At 39.7% G+C, this 23,920-nt stretch overlaps 1 protein-coding gene across 1 annotated transcript in view; it reads right to left on the bottom strand.

Moving 5' to 3' along the window:
- Positions 1–18,933: 18,933 nt before the first annotated feature.
- LOC120522257 (E3 ubiquitin/ISG15 ligase TRIM25-like) overlaps positions 18,934–23,920 on the bottom strand; it is a gene marked incomplete at its 3' end in the record, with an annotated part of 48,171 nt that continues 43,184 nt past the window's right edge. Inside the window, exon 5 of the mRNA XM_039743315.1 lies at positions 18,934–18,994. Within this exon, the coding sequence (XP_039599249.1) occupies positions 18,934–18,994 (61 nt within the window). The remainder of the gene's footprint in view (positions 18,995–23,920) is intronic.

Raw genomic sequence — 23,920 nt, 5'->3', positions numbered from 1 at the left:
CATCCTATTCCCTACAGGCAACACTCATTTCCATGGCTGGAGCAGATCCATGGGCTTGTTTGCACCCTGCCTGCTGCTTTCAAAATGAACCCTGGATAACTAATATTATCTGAAATCAATGGTAAAAGATTGCTGAAAGTCTTCTACATCACTTTCAAGTCTACTGTGTCCCACTGTCCTCTCCACTCAAAGGGACACTCACTTCTACAGGTGAGCTTTTGCCTCAGTTGTGAGCCCCAACTGTTGCTAGAAGAATGAACATTAGACAGCTCAAATTGTTATTGGATTGGCTGCTTTTTTCATTAAATTAATATTAATTTATTTATTCATTCAGCCTCTGTTAAAAAAAAGAAGCACATTTTCCCTTAGAGGACAAGTAAAGATTTATCTATCTATCTATCTATCTATCTATCTATCTATCTATCTATCTATCTATCTATCTATCTATCTATCTATCTGAAATATATGAGACTTGGAAAAATGAATATTATTTGTCAAATGAAGTACCAAATATCCACTGATACACATTTGTAGGACAAGTCAATTAAAAGAGTCCGACAAACAGCAACTGAGATATTAAAACATTTTATTGAATCTGTTCTGACAATTATAGTCTTTTAATTAAAATAATGATTATAATTATCTGAAAACATAGCCATTTTAATGTCAGCATAAAACCAGGCCAATAACATCTTTGTGAAATAATATCAGCAGTTTTATAAATTCCAGAATGTACACTGATAGCACTGGCATGAACTTCCTTACAAGTATCCTTTGTCTACTAAACTCAACAAATAATTTTCATATTCCTCCTGTTGCCCTGCTTGTCTTTTTTGACAATAGTAAAGGTCATCCCCTTGAAAAAATTATATTCACACAGCAATTAATAATATGGTTATAATGTAAAACACTTCAAACAAACCTGCAAAATGTACATTTTCTTTGATTAAGTTGACTTCTTCAATGGATCTAACACTTAAAACATGGGGCACTACAACACACATACGCAGATATCGTTTAGTACTGTTTTAAGATAGCCTTGAAATTTGTTAGTATCTGTCCCTCTATCCAAGCCATCCATTTACAAAAGAGATTTACAGGCTTGGGCCAGAAGGACAAAAAATGAAATGGAAAGAAATGCCAATCTAGTGCTTGCCACACTGACGCTCGCTCATACTACTACGATTTGCCACCCAACCTGATGCCAACTCTTTCAGATGGGTAGTGAAACCCGGAAAATGTATTAATGGATACAGGAAAAAAGTTGAAAGACTTATTCTGACAGTAACCAAGTTGGGGATTGTTGATCTGTGAAGTGGCAGTAAAAATTAAAAAAAAAAAAAATTAAAAACCTGATTACAAAATATGTCAAGAAACCCCAAAAGGTTTATAATGATTAATTTATGAAACCTCCATAGAATACTTTCTAATACATGTTTTCCTTCAACAGTCATGCTAATGTCAGAATTTCAGTGTTTTATCACCTATACTTTATGCACATATTGAAGCTGTTTTATGGAAAACGCAGCAGCACGAAGTAAATAATTGTCAGCGGTTACAATTTAAATGTATATTTGCAGTATATACTGTATCCTGAAATGCCAAATTGGAAATGAGAAGATGATGAAGTTATTTTTTGCTTAATATACTTTAAACAAACTGATCACAAAATTTCCAAATCAGTTTGACTTTGTTGGTACCCTAGAGTGGCACATATCTTGGAAGTCCTATCAGGTTTATTTGGATTTTAAAAAACCTAAATAATAATAATAATAATAATAATAATAATAATAATAATAATAATAATATCTTACATTTATATAGCATTTTTCTGGCTATTCACAGCGGTTTTCATAGACATACTTAAAAAAAGACAGTGTAAGCACTTGTTTGTTTTTTTATTAGTGGATAAGTAAGGACATAGCAGACAAAATAGTGATATAGAAGACTTCCTTCAATCTCTTTTAAATAAACTGTGGACAGTTTTGTAATTCCAGTATTAATTTACAAGCAGTAGACAGGGCATACATTTCTACAGCATAGACCAAGCTGTGTGAAATAAGTATGTCTCCTCTGCTAGAAGGGATTAAGAGACACAATCGATATGAGTGTGCTAAAAAGACTGTCTGATAGGCTTATTAAAGAAACTGGGCACAATTTAACTGCCTGGTGTTCACCTTGTAATGGACCACTACAGATAAGGAATGTCACAGGCTACTAAAAGTTTTTAAAATACATTTGATGAGTTTTAATCTCCCATGAAAAACGCTGCACAGAACTCCTATGTGTTTTAGATAGCACAATTGCACCTGCTGTGAAAATGAGATTCCCATCCAATGTACAGTGAAAGGGTGGGTGTGATAGGAAATTATTTTTATTTATATATATATAACTATATTTCATTCCAATAGTTTAGTGACTATCGAGAGGAGTCAGATGAGGTGGCTCGGGCATCTGATCAGGATGCCTCCTGGGCTGCCTCCCTGGTGAGGTGTTCGGGCACATCCAACGGGAGGAGGCCCGGGGAAGACCCAGGACACGCTGGAGGGACTATGTCTCCGGCTGGCCTGGGAGCATGGGATTCTCGGAAGAGCTGGAAGAAGTGGCGGGGAGAGTCTGGGCCTCTCTGCTTAAGCTGCTGCCCCGGACCCGACCTCGGATAAGCGGAAGAGAATGGATGGATGGATGGATAGTTTTAGTGACTCACATGGCGGAGGTGAAATTTGAGTTCAACAACAAAAACTTTCCCGTGGTTTTTTTTGCCCTTTTTTTATTCCCAGGAAAAACTACCTTGACATTGTGTGCAGCAATACAGGGGCGCCGCAGGGGACTGTACTTTCTCCGGTCCTGTTCAATCTATATACATCAGACTTCCAATACAACTTTGGAGACCTGCCACGTGCAAAGTTAGCTGATGAACACTGCTATTGTGGGCTGCATCAGGAGTTGGCAGGAGAAGGAGTACAGGAAGCTAATCAAGACTTTGTTAAATGGTGCGACTCAAACCACTTACACCTAACACCAGCAAGACCAAGGAGCTGGTGGTGGATTTTAGGAGGCCCAGGCCCCTCATGGACCCTGTGATCATCAGAGGTGACTGTGCAGAGGGTGCAGACCTATAAATATCTGGGAGTGTAGCTGGATGACAAATTGGACTGGACTGCCAATACTGATGCTCTATGTAAGAAAGCTCAGAGCCGACTATACTTTCTGAGAAGGTTGGCATCCTTCAACATCTGCAGTAAGATGCTGCAGATGTTCTACCAGACGTTGTGGCGAGTGCCCTCTTCTAGCGTGGTGTGCTGGGAGGCAGCATAAAGAATAGGGCGCCTCCTGGACAAACTTGTTAAGAAGGCAGGCTCCATTGTAGGATTAAAGTTGGACAGTTTAACATGTGTGGCAGAGCGACGGGCACTAAGCAAACTTCTATCAATCATGGAGAATCCACTGCATCCACTGAACAGGATCATCTCCAGGCAGAGGAGCAGCTTCAGTGACAGACTGAGGAGATCGTTCCTCCCCCACACTATCGACTCTTCAATTCCACCCGGGGGAGTAAATGCGAACATTAATTTTATTTTAATTCTTTTAATTTTATTACTATTTAATTAAATATTGTTTCTTTGTATCAGTATACTGCTGCTGGATTATGTGAATTTCCTTGGGATTAATAAAGTATCTATCTATCCCATCTATCATCTATCTATCTTATCTATCTATCTATCTATCTATCTATCTATCTATCTATCTATCTATCTATCTTATCTATCATTTGTAAATGTTTAAGAGCAAGCTGTCACTTATCGCATGACAATGGATTGCTACGTTTATTTTAACGAGCTGTCTTTTAAATGTCTTTGTAAAGTGTTACTGGGTGTCGAGCAATGTATTATTATTACTGATATTTTACTAAATCTTACTATCCACGTTTCTTGTTGATGAGTCCGTTGAAGAATGTTTTGGTAACAGAACAGTAAATACGCTAAAACTACTGAAAACACAACTGGACTAGTATTTTTCGATATCATTTTACCAAAGTTTACTGTCGCCTCAATCACAGAGCACCCCAGTAAAGCGTCAATAGCGTTTCATAAACCTGCAGCCTTAGAACGCAGACATCGGAACGCTGCGCGGCGTGTTTACTAACAGATATGACAGCATTTTGCACGAGCATGCGTTAAAACAAATTGATTAAGATCAGCGATTTCAACGGTTCACATGTTTGACGTAAGATTTTTAAAGCAATCTAATTAAAAACTTCTTTGAAGAAATATGACACAAAATCGTCTACTACGCAGATTCTATACCATTTATAGGATTTTATATCATTATTTTAATAATACACATACACTATATGTGGACTATAAATCAATACATGTATAATTTTGTGTATTTTAACCAGTTGACATCTCTCAACTTGTTAAAATTTGTATATAATCAATTTATATGAACCTTTACTTCAATAATATACAATTGTTTGTATATGGTGCAACTTGCTGTGTAATTATTTCAATGAACTTTGGTATTTCGAGCACATAGTGTCTATTCATACCCACTCGCAGAGCTGAATTTGATCACGCATTCACGCGTATAATTAATAACAACAATAATAATAATAATAATAATAATAGTCCATTATTATTATTGTTGTTATTAATTCCTTACGTTTTATAGCGCCTTTCTTACTACTCAAAGCAATTTGTAAAATAAATGAATAAAATAACAGAAAGGAAGCCCCCGAACACAAACCAGTGATCATTTAACTGCGAGTCAGTAATTCCCTCTTAACCACCACCTCTTCCTGTTAGATACGCGCATTATAATTTGGAGCACTACTTTATTTTATACTGTCATAAACAAATTATATCAAAAGGTTTTTAAAAGCCAATTTGAAGCAAAGAAGGTAAGTAATAACTATTTTCTTTTGTAAGTCAATCAAAAATGCTTAAGCCTAAAAAAAGATTGTCCTGTCAAAATAAGAGACTGTTTCACCTTGTTGACGTGAATCATCTTTAAATTAAATGCTGCCAATAAGGAATAATAGAAATCACTGCGCTGCTTTCTAACTTGGACGAACTAAAGTTTTATTGGGTGAAAAAAATCATCTTCCGTGACAGATACACTTAATCAGTAGTGTTGCACACGATTTGTGAGTTTGAGTGTTTGTGTTGTGTAATGCTGTTTGTGGTTTTCTCAGTTTTACAAAAAAAACAGAGATCAGTTATTTGTGAAGCAGGAATATTCTGATCATTCTGGTCCCTGATCAGTGGGGTTCTACATTAAATTGCTCCCCGGCGAGACTCCCACCTGGCCCAAAAAATGACATGACAAAACTAACATTTTGTACACACCACACGTTTATTGTAGTAATTCCGTATTCCGTACAGACCAATTTTTGCAAAATAAATAAATAAATAAATAAACTGCTCATAACTTAATTATACTCTGTACAAACCAATATTATTTAAGAAAATATATTTTAAATTATTAAGAATAATATACAAATAAAAAATAGAATAAATCACACTAAAGAAAATTAAATTATTTCACTCAGAACAGAAAACACAAACTGAAACTAAAATCTGACATTTCTGGCCTTTCTAGATGCAAAGTCATCAATAATGGCATCATATGAAATATGCTCCCTACTGAATGATTAATGCTTATGACAGCAAGGCCAGTGAGCGTTCCTGAGACATGGTTGACCTCAGGTATGTCTTGATTAACTTCAGTTTGGAAAAGCTCCTCTCTGCTTGAGCCACAGTCACTGGCAGGGTAAGTGCAATCCTGAGAGCAGTCCAAAAGTTGGGTAGATCTCAGATAGATCCTTATCGTGCATGAAAGTGATAAGCTCGAGGAGGCTCATGGTTTTGATGGCAGGTGAGGGAAGTTCTTGATTTCCTGCAAAAGCTCTCTACTGTCCAAATCAGAATGCCCTTCGAAGTGCAGTGGTACCTAGTGCATTGCACTGCTCTGCCAGCTCCTCATCTGCAAGACTAGGAAATTTGTCAAAACCCCAAATTTGTTTTCTCCACATTTTCCAATGTGGAAATCTCTCCGATGGCTGACAGGGCTGCATCAAGAACAACATTGAAGAATCCAATCTCCAACTTCCTAAGGGCATCACTGAAAGGCTCATCATGTGATTCATATGAGAAGTGGCGCTTTTGGACCTCAGCATTTTTGTTCAAAACAGCTTCACATTCATTTCTTCACAAATGTCTTTGGCCGCCATCTGTGCAGTCACAAAGCCACTTGCCCTGTAGCCTGGAGACCTTGCTCAGTCTTCAAAAGATTCACAGCTAGGTGACATGCATATTTGGAGACTGCATGAGTTTGCTGACATGCTGTATTGCAGATAGTATGTCATACCAAACAACCGTGCAGATGCTGAAGCGATCGGAGGAACAATTAGCTCCTTGGTTAATTTACTGCCTCAAATTATATGCTTTGTCACGTAACAGAGTTATAGCAAATGGAAAATGTTTGTCTTTTACACAATCTACACATATGTAAATTACACTGGCTATTTACAGTAGCCAACACAAACCATGGAAATAATATAACTGTACTTGCAACAGTTTTGTTGCAAAAGCATAATTTTGTGGTTAAATTTTATTAGATCTCGTGTTGTATACACTGCTGAAAAACAATAGAACCCTGCCCAAAATAACAGAAAATGTAATGGATTTAATGGTTATAATGGGGAATTGTATTGGTTTTAATGGTAAGTATAACAGTGTCTGCTGGTATATGATGGATTCTATTGGTGGGTGGGATGGTAAATCCTATTGGAAAAGTGCCCAAAACACACTACAATAAGGAATTTTGTAATAGCTTCACTGGAAAAAAGTTAATGGTTCACAATGGTATTTAATAGAAACCATTAGAATTTCTGTGATGGCTTTTACTGTGTTTTTTTTAGTAAGGTAAGCATAGCATGCATGCATCATAAGCCAGAAGACTAACAAAGTAAGAGTTAACGTTATACCACTAATTAACACAATGACATGAATACCTTAATCATACAGAGAATATTGTTGCATACCTTTATCTTTGCCCGCTTCTCCTCATCATCTTTTCTTTTTTTCCTAAATTGGGCACCTGTGTTTACTAAGTAATCGGCAATCAACAGATTTCCCATCAATCCCCAACGCTGTCACTCAGACCGGAAGTCAAGACTAAACCAATTCACCTGCACATCATAATTGTTTTATTACCTATTTTATTAGCCATTTCACACAATTAAATAAATAAATAAAAATGTGCCAATTATTGGTCTGTCACAAACCGACACTTCGTGAGTAACATTTTTAGAAAGTTCAAAAAGAAACGAAATCGCAAAGCGCCTGTGTGCCGAGTCGAACAAGCTTTTGCAGAATACATTAACTGACAAGAGGCTGGCCGCACTTTCCGAAGTTTTGGTAGTCGTGATTGGTCAATTCTTGGTAGCCGGCTAGCCGTCATTGGTCAATTCTTGGTAGCGAAATGGGTCGATTGGTCAATTCTTGTAGCCGATACGAGGCCGCGATTGCGTGCTTTCAATTCTGGTAGAATCTTGGTAGCGGAGAGCGATCCGATTGGTTCTCGCTACAAGAATTACTCGACTCACAGCTGCTTCTTGCGTCTTCAGCAGCAGGGCGGCGAGGTATCATAGATAATAGAAAACCGCTTAGCTGGACAGATGATTTTTTCCTCCAAGTTCGGCGCCCCCACGTGTCATGAAAAATGCCGCCGGCGGCGCCCCTGTCGCCCATGCCAAACCCGCCACTGTCCCTGATCACTGATAAACATTCAGAAGAAACAGCGCTATTCTAGTGTTTTCCTCCATAACATCCTTTCAGCAAACAGGACTAAGTTCCTTGCTGAAACAGATCAGCTTTAATGAAATGCTGCCAATATGGAATAACAGAAATCACCGGGCTTTCAGTCAATAATAAACCAGCGTCTGTTGAGGTGAAAAATGGTAGGTACTCCGGTTGCTATCAATGCTTCCTGGTAACTCAGGTTTTGAGAAGAATCTGTTTTATGGGGTGAAAAAATAATCGTCCTTGGCAGATACGCTTAATCAGTAGTACGTGCGACTCAGGATTTGTGAGTGTGAGTGTGTGTGAGCGTGTACGTGCTTGTGTGTGGTTGTGTTAGTTTTACTATAAAAACAGTTAAACATCAGTTATTTGTGAAGTGCAAATATTCTGGTCATTTTGATCCATGATCAACATTTAAAGAAAGAGAGCAACTCCAGTGTTTTCCTCCATAACATCCTTTCAGCAAACAGGACTAAGTTCCTTGCTGAAGCAGATCGCCCTTTAATGAAATGCTGCTAATGCGGAATAACACAAATCACCGGGCTTTCCACCAATGATAAACCAGCATCTGATGAGGTGAAAAAATGGGACGTACTCCGGTCTGCGATTAATGCTTTCTAGTAACTCTGCTTTTGAGAAGAATCTGTCATGGGAGGGACAAGAGGGCGCGAGTGAGGCGGGTACAATGAACCTGGGTGGGACGGAGCGAGGCGAAGAGGCGGGTATCTGTGCGAGTGTTTTAAATAATGAAAGGAAAAAAAGTGCTTTGAAATCGGGACCCCCAACCAAGGGCTTCTGAAACAAAACACGACAGACAGGCATATGCTACTTGTATAAAATGTGCATATAATTACAACAGTGTTGAAGCAATGATAAAGCGAAGGGAGCTGCTAAACATGGGTGGCGTTGTGCCTGCCCATAAATCCAACCAATGTATACTGTATATCTGAACGGATCTATCTGAACCAATACAGTATATATATCAGAATGGATGTATCTGAACCGATGTATATATTTAAACCAATCTATTTTAACCAATATATATATTTAAACCAATGTATATCAACCAATATATATATTTCAACCAATGTATATATTTGAACGGATGTATTCAAACCAATGTATATATATCAGAACGGATCTATGCAAACCAATTTATATATATCTCAACCAATGTATCTAAACCAATGTATATTTCTGACCGGATGTATTGAAACCGATGATTTGTATATATCTCATACCAATATATATATTCTGAACCGAAATATATATCTGAACAAAATGTATTAAAACCAATGTATATATTCAAACAATGTATCTGAAACATATATATATGCCCCTACTGGTTCATTTCAATGCTTATGACAGCAAGGCCAGTGAGCCGTTCCCGAGACATGGCTGACCCCAGGTATGTCTTGATTAACTTCAGTTTGAAAAGTTCTCTGCTTGAGCCACAGTCACTGGCAGGCAAGTGCAATCCTGAGAGCAGTCCAAAAAGTTGGGGTAGATCCCAGATAGATCCTATCGTGCAAGGAAAGTGATAAGCTCAAGGAGGCTCATGGTTTTTGATGGCAGGTGAGGAAGTTCTTGATTTCCCTGCAAAGCTCTCACTGTCCAACCAGAATGCCCTTCTGAAGTGCAGTGTGGTACCTAGTACTGCACTGCTCAGCCTCATCTGTAAGACTAGGGAAATTTGTCAAACCCCAAATTTTGTTTTCCACATTTTCTCCAATGTGGTAAATCTCTCCGCGATGGCTGACAGGGCTGCATCAAGAACAATATTGAAGAATCCAACTTCCAACTTCCTAAGGGCATCAATGAAAGGCTCATCATGTGATTCATATGAGAAGCGGCGCTTAGACCCCAGTATTTTTGTTTCAAACAGCTTCCACATTCATTTTCTTCACAAATGTCTTGGTCAGCCATCTGTGCAGTCACAAAGCCACTTGCCTGGTAGCTCTGGAGACCTTTGCTCAGTCTTCTTCAAAAGATTCACAGCTAGGTCGACATGCATATTTGAGACTGCATGAGCTTGCTGATGCTGTACGCAGATAGTAAGGTCACACCAAACAACCGTGCAGATGCTGGCGGTACGGAGGAACAATTAGCCCTGGTTAATTTACTGCCTCAAATTATATGCTTTGGTCACGTAACAGAGTTATAGCAAATGTGAAAAATGTTTGTCTTTACACAATCTACACATATGTAAATTACACTGGCTATTTACAGGAAATAAATACAAACCATGGAAATAACACAACTGTACTTGCAATAGTTTTGTTGCAAAGCATAATTTTGTGGTTAAATTTTATTAGATCTCGGTTGTATACACTGCTGAAAAAACAATAGAACCCCTGCCCAAAATAACAGAAATGTAATGGATTTAATGGTTATAATGGGAATTGTATTGTTTTAATGGTAAGTATAACAGTGTCTGCTGGTATATGATGGATTCTATTGGTGGGTGGGATGGTAAATCCTATTGGAAAAGTGCCCAAACACACTACAATAAGGAATTTTGTAATAGCTTTCACTGGAAAAGTTAATGGTTCACAATGGTATTTAATAGAAACCATTAGAATTCTGTGATGGCTTTACTGTGTTTTTTTTTTTTTTAGTAAGGTAAGCATAGTATGCATGCATCATAAGCCAGAAGACTAACAAAGTAAGAGTTAACGTTATACCACTAATTAATACAATATTACGAATACCTTAATCATACAGAGAGAATATTGTTGCATACCTTTTATCTTTTGGCCCGCTTCTCCTCATCATCTTTTCTTTTCCTAAATTGGGCACCCAGGTTTATTTAAGTAATCGGCAATCAACAGATTTCCCATCAATCCCCAACGCCGTCACTCACGCACCAGAAGTCAAGACTAAACCAATCTACCTGTACACATCATAATTGTTTTTATTACCTATTTATTAGCCATTTCACATAATTAAATAAATAAATAAAAATGTGCCACCATTAATCTGTCACAAACCGACACTCGTGAGTAACATTTTTAGAAAGTTCAAAAAGAAAACGCAACGCAGCGCCTGTGTGCCGAGTCGGTCAAGCTTTGCAGAATACATTAACTGACAAGAGGTTGGCCCGCACTTTCCGTAGTTTTGCAGTCGTGATTCATTAATTCTGGTAGCCGAGCGAGCCATTGGTCAATTCTGGTAGCCAATGGGTCGCGATTGGTCAATTCTTAGCCGATACGGGCCGCGACACCTGCTTTCACCTCTGGTAGAATCTTGCAGCGGAGAGCGCATCCGATTGGTTCCGCCACCAAGAATTACCTCGACCAGCCGTTTCTAAAGTGTGCTCCTTTCAGCAGCAGGGGCGGCGAGGTATCATAGATAATAGAAAACCGCTTTTGTACGGACAGATGATTTTTTTTCCCTCCAAGTCTGTGTGCCGCCCCCACGTGTCATGAAAATGCGCCCGGCGGCCGCCCCGCTCGCCCATGCCTAAACCGCCACTGTCCTGATCACTGATAAACATTCAGAAGAAACAGCGCTATTCTAGTGTTTTCCACAATATCCTTTCAGCAACAGGACTAAGTTCCTTGCTGAAACAGATCGCCCTTTAATGAAATGCTGCTAATATGGAATAACAGAAATCACCGGGCGGCTTTTCAGTCATCAACAAACCAGCCTGTTGAGGCAGAAAATGGTAGGTATCCGTTGCTATCAATGCTTCCTGGTAACTCAGGTTTTGAGAAGAATCTGTTTGGGTGAAAAATAATCATTCTTGGCAGATACACGCTTTAATCAGTAGCACGCATGACTCCAGGATTTGTGGGAGTGTGAGTGTGTGTGAGCGTACGTGCTTGTGTGTGGTTGTGTTAGTTTTATTTTATAAAAACAGTTAAACATCAGTTATTTGTGAAGTGCAAATATTCTGGCCTTTTGATCCATGATCAACATTTAAAGAAAGAGAGCAACCCAGTGTTTTCCTCCATAACATCCTTTCAGTAAACAGGACTAAGTTCCTTGCTGAAGCAGATCGCCTTTAATGAAATGCTGCTAATGCGGACAACACAAATCACCGGTGTTTTCCACCAATGATAAACCAGCATCTGATGAGGAAAATGGGACGACCGTTGCGACACGCTTTAGTAACTCTGCTTTTGAGAAGAATCTGTCATGGGAGGGACAAGAGGGCGCGAGTGAGGCGGGTACAATGAACCTGGGTGGGACGGAGCGAGGCGAAGAGGCGGGTATCTGTGCTAGTGTTTTAAATAATGAAAGGAAAAGTGCTTGAAATCGAGGACCTCAACCAAGAGGGCTTACTTAAACAAAAACACGATAGACAGGCATATGCTACTTGTATAAAATGTGCATAATAATTACAACAGTGTTGAAGCAATGATAAAGTTGAAAGGAGCTGCTAAACATGGTACGTAAGCAGCCTGCCCATAAATCCCAAATCCAATGTATACTGTATATCTGAACGGATCTATCTGAACCAATACAGTATATATCAGAATGGATGTATCTGAACCGATGTATATATTTAAACCACCCGGCCTTAAATCCAATATATATATTTAAACCAATGTATATCAAATCCAATATATATTTCAACTAACGTATATTTGAACGGATGTATTCAAACCAATGTATATACATCAGAACGGATCTATGCAAACCAATTTATATATATCTCAACCAATGGTATCTAAACCAATGTATATTTCTTGACCGGATGTATTGAAACCGATGTATATCTCAACCAATATATATATCTGAACCAAATATATATCTGAACAGATGTATTAAAACCAATGTATATATTCAAACCAATGTATCTGAACCGATATATATCTGAACCAATGTATATATTTACGAACCAATCTTTTTTTTCCTGAACGGCCCCCTCATTATATATATATATATATATATATATATATATATATATATATATATATATATATATATATATATATATATATCTATATATATATATCAATTATAAGCATAAAATTGCAATATGCTTGTTATTATAACAATTTAACGATTGACAATCCATCATTTTTAGTAATGGCCACAATTAAAGACAAGGGAAGTACAAGGCGCTGTCGAACTCAACCCTCTTTGGTGGTCTAATGTATACCGCTCCCCTAAATAACACTGAGTACAAAACACTGTGTAACACTCCCGAGTGCCGATATTCTCAAATCAACACCAGAATCAACTCTTGTTAAAATGAATCCTGAAAATAACAACACTAAACAACACTCAAGATTTTGCATTTGGCCGTTTTTTAGTGTTTATTTTACCAATCTGGTTTTTATATATTGTTTTGATAATGTGAGAGCAAAAATGAATGTTGGCAGATTAGCAAATTATTTATTGGGTCAGGATAAGCCTGCCATTTATATCTCGAGGAAGGAAAAAACACGAATGATAGGGAGTCTTGGTGGGTTTTTAAGGCACAATTAAAATAAGAATTTTATTAGAGTTCGTTTTATAGACGACCCACAATTTGCAAACATTTGCTAACAGTGTAAATGAATGCAATTTGTAAAATTGTTAATGAGGAGTGTGTTCTTGTTTTGTGAATTAATTATTGGTGAAACTACAGCAAAAACTCATTCATAGGTTACATAGGAGGTTCTTTTTGATGGTTATTTGTTTTTGTATTTTGTATTGATTGTTGATTGTTTAATAAAAGGTATATTAAAACTCAAAAAAAAAACTTGCTGTCATTATTGCTTTAGTCTCATGTTTATTTATTGTTCTGTTCCTGCCTTGCCTGTTTCCATGTTTACCACTAATCCTTATTGTATGTAGCGTCAGCCAGTTATTCTTGAACCACATCAGAACACAGGTCACTGGGGTCTGCTGAGACAATCCCAGCCAACACAGAGAGCAAGGCAGGTGATATAAAGCCTCTTCTTTTTACTTATTTTATGAATGACACTCAAGGACAGACTACCTCGACACCACGCGCCTTTTCCTATTTTCCCGTTTATATAAACGCACAAATAGGCCTGGCCACGTGATGGCAGAAGCGCACTTCCGCCACGTAAACGCAGGCGAGGAGAACACAAGAGAGCCAAGCCTGAGGGGTGTCAGGTTCAGCAGGCCGACTGAGGAGCTCCGCAAAAGAAGGCGCTTCATTGCTCAGCTGTCAGATAGCCGATCTGCACAGCAGGAGGCAGCGGTGAGCACAACGACATAGAACTCGTAACCGCAGATTCTGTGATATTTGTCCTACTTTTCTTGGTGTCCAAACCAAATGGAATCCGGCGTAAAATGGTAATGGTTGCAAAAAGATGATGACGCGTGTCATTTGTGTTTGTCAAAACTGGAAGTCAAAGTCAACGATCTCATAACTCGCCCGGCCAATTGTAACAACCTGAAGATGCCGTCTAACGTGCGGACCAAACCTGCTCTCCTCCCTTCAGCCCCCAACTCACTGCAGTGCGCGTTTCAATCTCAAAGCGCAGCACCGGACCAAACCAGTCGGCACCCGCAGCGAGCGTGTCACACTGAGACTCCAGCGAGTGAGCCCTCACGCAGCCGTCTGCTTACAGTCGAGGGCTCGCCTAAAGCAGATCTCAAAGTGTCCCATAACACAAGACGGGCTGAGACAGTCCACGGTTGCGTGCGTACACTCGAGATTTAAGGAGCACCGAGAAAACGATAAAGGAGAACATCAGTGATGGAGACACTGAGAGAGAGCGACATCTTCAGATTGGAACGTCTGTGACTATTGGTGGGATGACGTGAAGAGATAGCCAGATATGTTAAGGAGAACTTGAGCTGCTGAATAATCGCCGAGTATCGCGTTAAAATAAATGCAATATATTTTTTTTGATTACATCTCGCCTGAAGAAGGGCCGGAGTTGCCGCGAAGCTTGTATATTGTAATTTTCTTTGTTAGCCAATAAAAGGTAATTTTACTTGACTTCTCACCACTTCTACAATTCCTAAAAATTTGTTAATTGAATCCAGTAAATCTGACTGCTAGTCTCACGCTAAAGTTAGAAGAAGAACTAAAACAAATGCAAGTCTGTTAATAATAATAGCAGGTCACTGGCACTTGATCGTTATTACAGTTATATTATTATGACTATCATCTAATAATTATACACTGCTACCCCATTATTACGACTGAGTTTGACTATGATGGTGCCCAGTGGGTGGCAGGAGAATTGTGTACCTAAGGGTTTTGCAATGAAAGCCAGCAGGGAGGTTTACAGGCTGGTATGGTGCCCACTAATCACACTTCCACCCTAACACACATTCTGTCATTAAACTGGCCGATATCAGAGGTGACGCCTGTGCTGCGGGCTCTGTAACTCGAAGGATATTGATTAGCATGGAGCCATAAAAGCTGTGCTAATGTTTCAGGAGGCGCCTACCTGTTGGAAAGACAGAGACAAAGTGACTGGACAGATACACAGACAGACACACAGACATTTGTCCTTTTATTGAAGAGGATTAATCATAAACAAGAAGTCTTAATATCATCAGAACAATGAAATATGATAAGATCAAAGAATTTATAAACAAAAGTTACTAAACGAACAGATCTGACAACAACAGTCGTCTAGATTTTTATTTTCAGTGTTTTGATCTTTTTAGATTAATAAGCACCAAATTTTTACAAACTGTGAAGCATTAACAGCCATTTATCTCTGTGAATGTAACACCTAATCGTAATTAACTAAAGATTAATCTAAATAAGTATTCTTTTACACATTAATTATTATTAAACCAAACTGTCCTTCAAGGTCATGTCATTATTCTGGCTTCATTTTAGATCTCAACAAACACTTCACATCCTAACTCTCTTGTGTTTAGTATAGAGGCCATAAGAGGGAGTAGTTTGGCTCCAGAAGAATCAGCTGATGTCACAGCCCTGAAAGTCACAGGAATGTCACTAAGGCAAGTCACATGACCAGCGCCTGAGTTGACAGCACATGATGAGGGCTACAGGAGCTGACGCGGAGTCAATTATCAGTGACTGGCGATGTGTCCAGTGCTCATCGACTTTTATGACATTTTGCCCCTGAATGTGCCCACCCGCCCACCCTGCTGACTGACATTTCCATTTCATTAATTCTGAGCTCTAAAAGCCTCCCCAAGGTCACAGGAGACCACCTCAACCAACACAAACATCAGACGACAGGACAACATGGCTGGGGCCTGTAGAGTTTAAACGACTGCCAGTGTGCAGCTGTGACGAGACCTGAGTGACCAGGACAGACCAGTGGCTTTAAGGAGGTCACACAGGGGACTGGAAGCAATGGCCGAGGACAGGAGAGAGAAGAGGGCAGCAGGGCTTAGGTCAGCAGTGAAGAGTTCATCGGTGACAAATTCCGTCTGATAAGCTTTAGTGCTTAAAGAATCAGACGCCCGTCACAAATCGAGATATGGATTTGATCATCGAGGAATAAAATTCAGATCACAGGACGGCCATATCAGCGTGTGACGAGTCAAAGAGGAGAAAAATCAGGTGGAGGAACAAAACTGATAAACACACAAGTGACACTGTCTGACTCACTCTTTGTCTCAGGTCACCATCTCACCCTTTATCACCCTTAACTCTTTCTCTATCATCCTCACCTCCTCACTCTTTATTCACTCCTCTTCCTTTTAACCCCTCAGACTCAAGGAAGATGACAGATTTAGAAGTCATAGTCGCTATCTGCCGGTGAGGCCTGTAATACACAGTAAAGCGCTGTCATCCTGGGCTCTCTACGGCTTCTTCACACACACTGATGTCAGGGTGACACTGGGGCCCTTGAGGGTCCTGAGGGAATTGTAAATTAATTCTGGGAATGTGTGTGTTAGTAGAAAGATAAAAGGTCCCTGGCAACAAGATAAGTGATTGTCACTTTGAACACCCCACATGACCGTGAAGTGAGTCAGCTGACCTTGCCTCCTTGAGGTTGGGGTGACAGTGGGGACAACAAGGAGGAGGTGTAGTTTAATGTTCAACGTGACACCCAGTGACTCAGTAAAACACCAAACTAAGCACTGTATGGGCTGACATGGTGACTGAGCGGTGAGTCCTCGTCTTAGACATTCACAGTGAATTCATTCAGAGGTGACAGACCACCGAGTAAATAATAGGGGCAGATAAATGTCTGTTCAGAGGCCAGCATCTAGTCACTTTCTGTCATTTCCCTCTGCTCCTAAATAGTCACCACCGAGGCCTCTGATACTGAGACAGGCATGGTCTCTGCAGGAGCAGCACTACTATATGCTTGCACTGACTGACAGGTGATATCTAGTGACACTCAGAGGTCACAAGGGTTGGGGTGTCAGCCTGAAGGACATGTGTCATGAATCAACAGTGTCCCTGCTGGTCAGACTGGTATATGGAGGTCTGAGGTCACCGCCCCTCACCGCGATACACACACCCGATTGGTTACCTGCACCAGCCAAAATGGAACTACATGACCGCCCTCATTCTCATCCACAAATCTACCTTACAGAGGTGTTGCTCCCCACCCATAGGAAAAAATCAATTTTGACACCAAACTGCAAACACAAAGTATATCTGTCGTGGGGACATCAAGTGACCATGGAGGGTACTGGTCAGTGGACACATGCTGTCAGGTGGCTGATGGTTATACTCGAGCTTAAATAAAGCCCAACCCTGATAGAGGGGCCTAGTGAAGGAGGTGTTGAACTTGTGCAGGAGGTTCATTGCCTGAGACGCTTATAAATGACAGAGAGCCAGGCCAGTCTAGATACACACCTATTGTGGGGCTGTAGGGGTACTGATTACAGTCTGCTGGTTATTGTGCCACAGAGTACTGGGAATCAGACCACCACAACACCAGGACTTGTCAGTCAGATCCAGGTCACACCCTCCCCCTCCTTTCCTTGCTCAGTCCTTTATATGCGACTCCAATCACCAAGACGTCTCCACTGCACTCACCTCCCAGTAACAGTGAAGTCCCAGTCAGAGCCTCTCTCTGCACAGAAACATGAGGCCAGAAGTCAATCAGGATGATCAGGATATTCAGTCTTTGTCACCTCATATGTCACTTTTTTGTTCCTTTCAGACAGACGGAGGACTCTGTTTGCCGTGTTGATGTCCAGTGTGAGGGACAGAAGTCTGAAAGGAGAGAAAAGAAAACGAGGAGGAAATCTGGGAGTGTAATGGGACCAAAAGGGAGCTCAACAGACAATTACCAAGAACCAATCAGAGCTGCAATGATGACACTAATAGTAAAAGAGCTCATCTGATTGGACAGAATCTGTGGGGATTAAAAAAACTAAATCATAAAACAACAACAGACAAAAAGCAAAGGCAGGCAAGTCAGTCATTTGAAAGTCATCTCAGTCGTCAGAAATTATGACAAACAAATATAAGGTCACCATTGAGGTCAGAGTTCTGATGGACTGTCCACACTGACCGCTGGCTTTATTAAATGACATGTTTTATTGTCACCGCCCACCTCTTAATTTAAAATTAATCAACTGTCACACATCAGAACCACATTAATTATTTCAATAAAAGCTGCAAACCAGTATTTACTATTTTATTCTATCAATCTATAATACAGTGCCTTTCCCATCTGTCATTGTCTCTTTCTTTAGTGTGTTTCCTGTCATCTCTTTTTATTATTTGACTGTTGGTTCTTATCTAAGGTGACTCCCATCATCTGAGATTCCATTGTTTTTCTTTCTTTGTCCAATCAGAGCCCAGGCAGGCAAAGTGGGATTTGCTGAGGCTACACATGGTGTCTGTAGTGGGATTTGAACCCACAACCTCAGGGTTTGAACTCCAAAGCCCTTCACCACCACACCACTGCATTTTCTCCTCCATTCCTCTCTTCTGTTCAATCTGAGGTCAGCTTTACTCAGTTGGTCTCATCAGGTAGGTGCTACAGTCCTGTGGACCCTCAAATATCTTGAGAATATTAGCAGTTGTGCTTCATTGGAACATTGAAGGTCTGCTGTGGAGGTGGTCTTGTAGTTCCCACCGGGTTCAAAAGACGGCTTTGTCTGAGTTCTATTCCATAATGCACCAGTCACAGACCCCTTCACTCTCAGCCCCAGTCACACAACACTCAGACTTTCATATCCTAAGCCTGTCCTGCTCTATTAAACTTCAATGATTTTTATTGTGATGATCCATTCAGTCAAAAGCACAACTCACATTTCCAAAAGTCGTCTCTGCCTGAGGTTTAGGAGGCTGAGGATGAAAAACTGGAGTCGAGCTGAAAACAAAAAGAAAAGAGAAGAAGAATGGAAATCGTGAAGATGGTATTGTGTGATCTTAGTTTAGTTCTCTAAACACGAATTACAAATGCAGAGAGAAGTTCAAATAAACATTTAAAATATACAAGGGTTAAAAATTAGGCCAAAACAACATTTGAATATTCATATTAATAATAAATATACAGGGAGTCAGAGAGTATTGAGACTCTACTTTCTGCACACACTTTACTGTGTTTTTAGATTTTATTTTAAATGGATTAATGTGCCTGTGAGAGACAGAAGTTGTACGTCACTGTGCTGATTGTACACTTGCTGGCCTAATTCCTTCTCGATTAGAAAGAACCGCAGCTACACCAGAGAGTAGATAACACCCTTCACCAGCCTGCCTAAGGACTTTGATAGATTTGTATACGTAAGTGTATGTGTGGTATCTAAACAGAAATAAATGAATACAATAAGTGCACAAATACAAATGAAATACATATATGCACATCTATACTAATAAAAGACAAAGCCCCTCACCACTCACTCACTCACCACTCACCCACCATCACTAATTCTCCAAGTTCCCGGTAGGTAGAAGGCTGAAATTGGCAGGCTCATTCCTCACAGCTTCCTTTACAAAAGTTGGGCAGGTTTTACTCTGGAAATTCTACGTAATGGTCATAACTGGAAGGTATTTTTCCATTTACTGTAATGGAGTTGAGCTTGACCGCTGTGGGGGCGGAGTTTCGTGTGACATCATCACGCCGCCCACGTAATCACGTGAACTGACTGTCAACGCAGTACATAGAAACCAGGAAAAGAGCTCCAAAATACGCTGAAGAAAACATGCATTATATAACTGAGAAGGCAGCGAAACAATAAGAAGCGAGTGAGTGACATATACTACCATATTCATCAGTGCAGCTACTCTCGAAAGAAAGCAAGGTATAAACCTAAAATTTAAATTAAGTTCATAGACAGGCTACTGGGCTGGCTTTTCATGCCCACGGCAATGCAGGATGCAAGTTTAATGAGAGAACGAGGATATAAACGAGAGTTTTGATCACTTTGTAACTAAGTTAAAATTGCAGGTGAAGGAGGTGCTTTGGTAAATTCTGAGAGAGACTGTGTCGGGGACTATGTTATATGGGGGAGTCACGTCATCATCTACCTCCCATTCACTCCTCATTTCGGCCTGAGCGAGCCCGCCAAGCACACCGTCTTCCTCAAGCAACTTTTGTACTTGCCACCAACACTACAGAAACCGCGTTAATACACACGCTGTCTCTAGAGTTTTCCACACTTAGTCCTCCAGGCATTACTTACAAAAGGTCATACATTGACAATCGTATACGTTATTTTAAATCTTTCCTTTCTTAGCACAAGCACAGCTGGAGAAGCTTCGATGCATGTGCTCCATAACGCCGTTAAAAAATAATGCATTTAATCACACTTTGCATTATGCTGTAAGGGGAGCTTTTTGTCAATGCATGATTTCCTGGTACACCGATTACATTGATCAGCGATCCTGATTCATTTTACACTCGCACTACCTTAGTTTGAGAAGAAGTACATGATAAAATAAGGAGGTTAATACACAAAACAGATCACCAATTCAAGCTTTGCGAATAATCGATCTGTCATCAATAATTGTTTTGGCAGTTTCACCTGTAACCTATTTCACAATTTTCCGCCTTAACAGTCATGATTAAATGAACGTAAAAGTAAGAGCGAAGCGACGGTGACTTATTTAGGCAGGCATATATATGACAGCAACACTCATGACAATGTCAATCATGTTACTATTATTAAAATGTTTCCTTTTCTTTTTCATTACTTAACCCACTACATCTCCGCCATGCAGGCTAGGTATTTTGTATGAATGACCCAAAGAGCGCCTGAGACTTTAATATCCCAACGGTTCGCAAAACCGTGTCTCCTGCCCAGCAAAAGTCAGCCAGCCGCTCAGCTGCAGCGCCGGGCCTTCGAGATGCTGACTGGGCGCTTCTGCCTAAGTAAAAGTGAGCACTTTTAATTTTTTCATCCTCCCCAAGCGCTTATAGCCCAGACAAGTGCAAACACGGACGCCTACACCGCTGCAACCAATATGAAGGCGATTCACACTTTCTTTTGCATGTATACGATTATGAGGTCGCTAGCTCGGATTATGAAGACACGCACAGGAGTGAGGACTGACAGTGCCATCACAGCCGACAATGGCGGGACGCCCTCACCAGCTCACAGACTCCACCGCGATTGTCCCAAAAAGGCGATCATAACGCCAGCTTAACACATCTCTATACTATATAAAAGAAAAGGCAACTTTCCTTCTTTACACCTTTTTTTCTTTTATCCCAAACAAAGTTTTCTCTTACACTGCAGAGGACACAAAACTAATTTTTCTTTTAATTGCTGGTAAGGCACATTACCAGAGACAGAAATTTGGACGCTCACATAGAAATGTAATTTCTATACCACAGCTGTCGGTAGCGCCTCTTTCAAAAGGGATCTAATACCGAGATGATCCATATACATTTTATTGCTGTTAGTTCCACTTTACCTGTTGTGTTACAATTGTCTTTAAAATGTAGTTTACACGTAACCACCGAGTAGTGCTCAATGTAGCTGTACTTCTTAAAACGTTAATGTTTTACTGTTTTATAACTTATAGACTATATTTCATTATTTTTCCCTTGCACTCAGTGACTAAAGCTATACACACACATATAGACACATACATATATATATACACACATATATATATATATATATATATATATATATATATATATATACCTGTGTATGTTTGTATGTATGTGTGTATATGTGTGTATATATGATGTAGATAGTATGCATATATATATATGTATATGTAGATATTTATATAGATATGTATATATGTACAGTATATAGATATGAAGATATGTATGTATATGGATATATGTATACATATATATATGTAGACTCAAACCTATTCATGACAGAAGCAATCCAAGCTGTGAGAAAACACTAAAAAGGAGGCGGTCAGACGTCAGGGTACATTTTCTGATGCAGCTAGACGAAATCAAGTTTGTGACGCTGCCGCCAAATACACAAAACAATTACTTACAATCATGTTACATTATTTTTAAAATGTTTCCTTTCTTTTCTTTCCTTCTTTAACACACTACTTCTCTGCTGCGGTTGCGGGTATTCTGCTAGTAACTAAATAAATTTCAAAGTTACTCAGTATTCAGGAAGAGCAATGTTAAACATCACTCATCTACGTATTGTTTAATCAAAACCAGTAGGTGGCACTATTAACAAGAATAAAAGGAACAGCGTAACGCCCAAGACTATGGAGGAATATGTCAGAGAAAATTTAATAAATAAATAAATAAATAAATGCGCAAATAATTAAAAGTACTGTGAAATATGAGAACAAATAAATAAAATGTACAAGAAATGAGAGCCCCAATAAATAAATATGTCATGAAATGACAGCATTAATAAATAAATGTCACGTAAATATGTTTTTGTTGCTTATTTGTTTATTTAATTTTGTTCAGAATATTCCTTCAAACCATCATGAAATACGGCTTGAAATAAAACTGGCACTTTCACTCACAAAGGAAAGGGTGGGCTCCAACACCCTCTAGTTACTGATTGGTGAATCGATAGCACAAGAATTAAAATGGAAAAATGTTTACTTCCGTCGATGAAATGGATTCTGCCAAAAGATATTACGATTTCAGAGAGAGAATTGAGATTTATTGGAAGAAATTACAATGTTGGCGGCTATTTTAGACCATACTGATGAAAACTGTTTTTAAAAAATATCTAGAAATGGTGGACCGGACTCGAACAAGACCAATTTGGGTTCATAATGGGCAGACGCGACAGAATGTGCCAGCAGAAAGCATCCTTCACGTTAACGGCGATGATAAAAACCCACACTTCGGCGTGACCACGCATTTTTCACGGTACTGATGCCTGTCGCACGCAGTTTTTCGCTGTTTGGTAGTCCGGCAGCATTCCAGCGCCAGCACGGCACAGCCCTGTATCATTATTACGACGCCGCGCAAATGTTACTGAACTGGTTCCGCATTGTTTATTATGTAATGCATTCGATTGCAATTAATTTGTAACATATCGGTCCAGGAACAGCCATAGTATTCCAACACGATAACTGCTTTCTAGCGCTGTTACCTCACTTCTTCTTCTTTCTTCTTCTTCTTCTTCTTCAGTTCTCCTCGTTGAGTTACAGCAGATCATCTTTCCGATATTTTTCACCGCACCACCGGAGTATTTATATCACCGCATCTGAGTAAACACAGTAGCATGATCGAAAGAGAATTATCGGCATATTTGCATTGCCACACGTCAGCCCCTTCCACGAAAAGTTTGAAGATTTTCAGTACGACCGCAGTCTGTCAGCTTGGTCTCAAGAACTTTGAATGCACCCAAATCAACTGCCCTGCAGAACGGTTTCAGGCCTATGGCATGAACCACCTCATTTTAAACTTGCACTACAGCCATAATATCGCGCCCGAGCCGTGCCGCCGCATGATGATCATATCATTTTGGCGAATGCAGCGTAAACATGCTATTAAATTATATACATAAATTAATCGATTTAACATCTTATACTGGGAGTGTCGTTACGACAGAATAATCATAACACGAAAGAGCTATCAGTTTAACGCTTTTGAGAATCAGCGAAAGCAGACGGCTTAACGCCCATTACAGAGCCGATTGTATGGCGATCGTTACTGGGAAAGAAAAGCACTGACTGCAGACGGCTACGCCAATAATATATATTGAATATAAAACAGAAGATAAACAACAACAGCTAAAACACAGCCACAAATTTCGCAAAAGTTAAATGCTTGTGTCAGGAGCACGAGGCGTGCTATGCAGTGTCTGGGTAACGACATGGCCATCCAACGCATGACATTGGC

Source organism: Polypterus senegalus, unplaced genomic scaffold (assembly GCF_016835505.1).
Source record: "Polypterus senegalus isolate Bchr_013 unplaced genomic scaffold, ASM1683550v1 scaffold_3850, whole genome shotgun sequence".
Taxonomy (NCBI): Eukaryota; Metazoa; Chordata; class Cladistia; order Polypteriformes; family Polypteridae; genus Polypterus; species Polypterus senegalus.
Note: the sequence above shows the minus strand (reverse complement) of the source record. Positions and strands in the feature narration are given on the sequence as shown.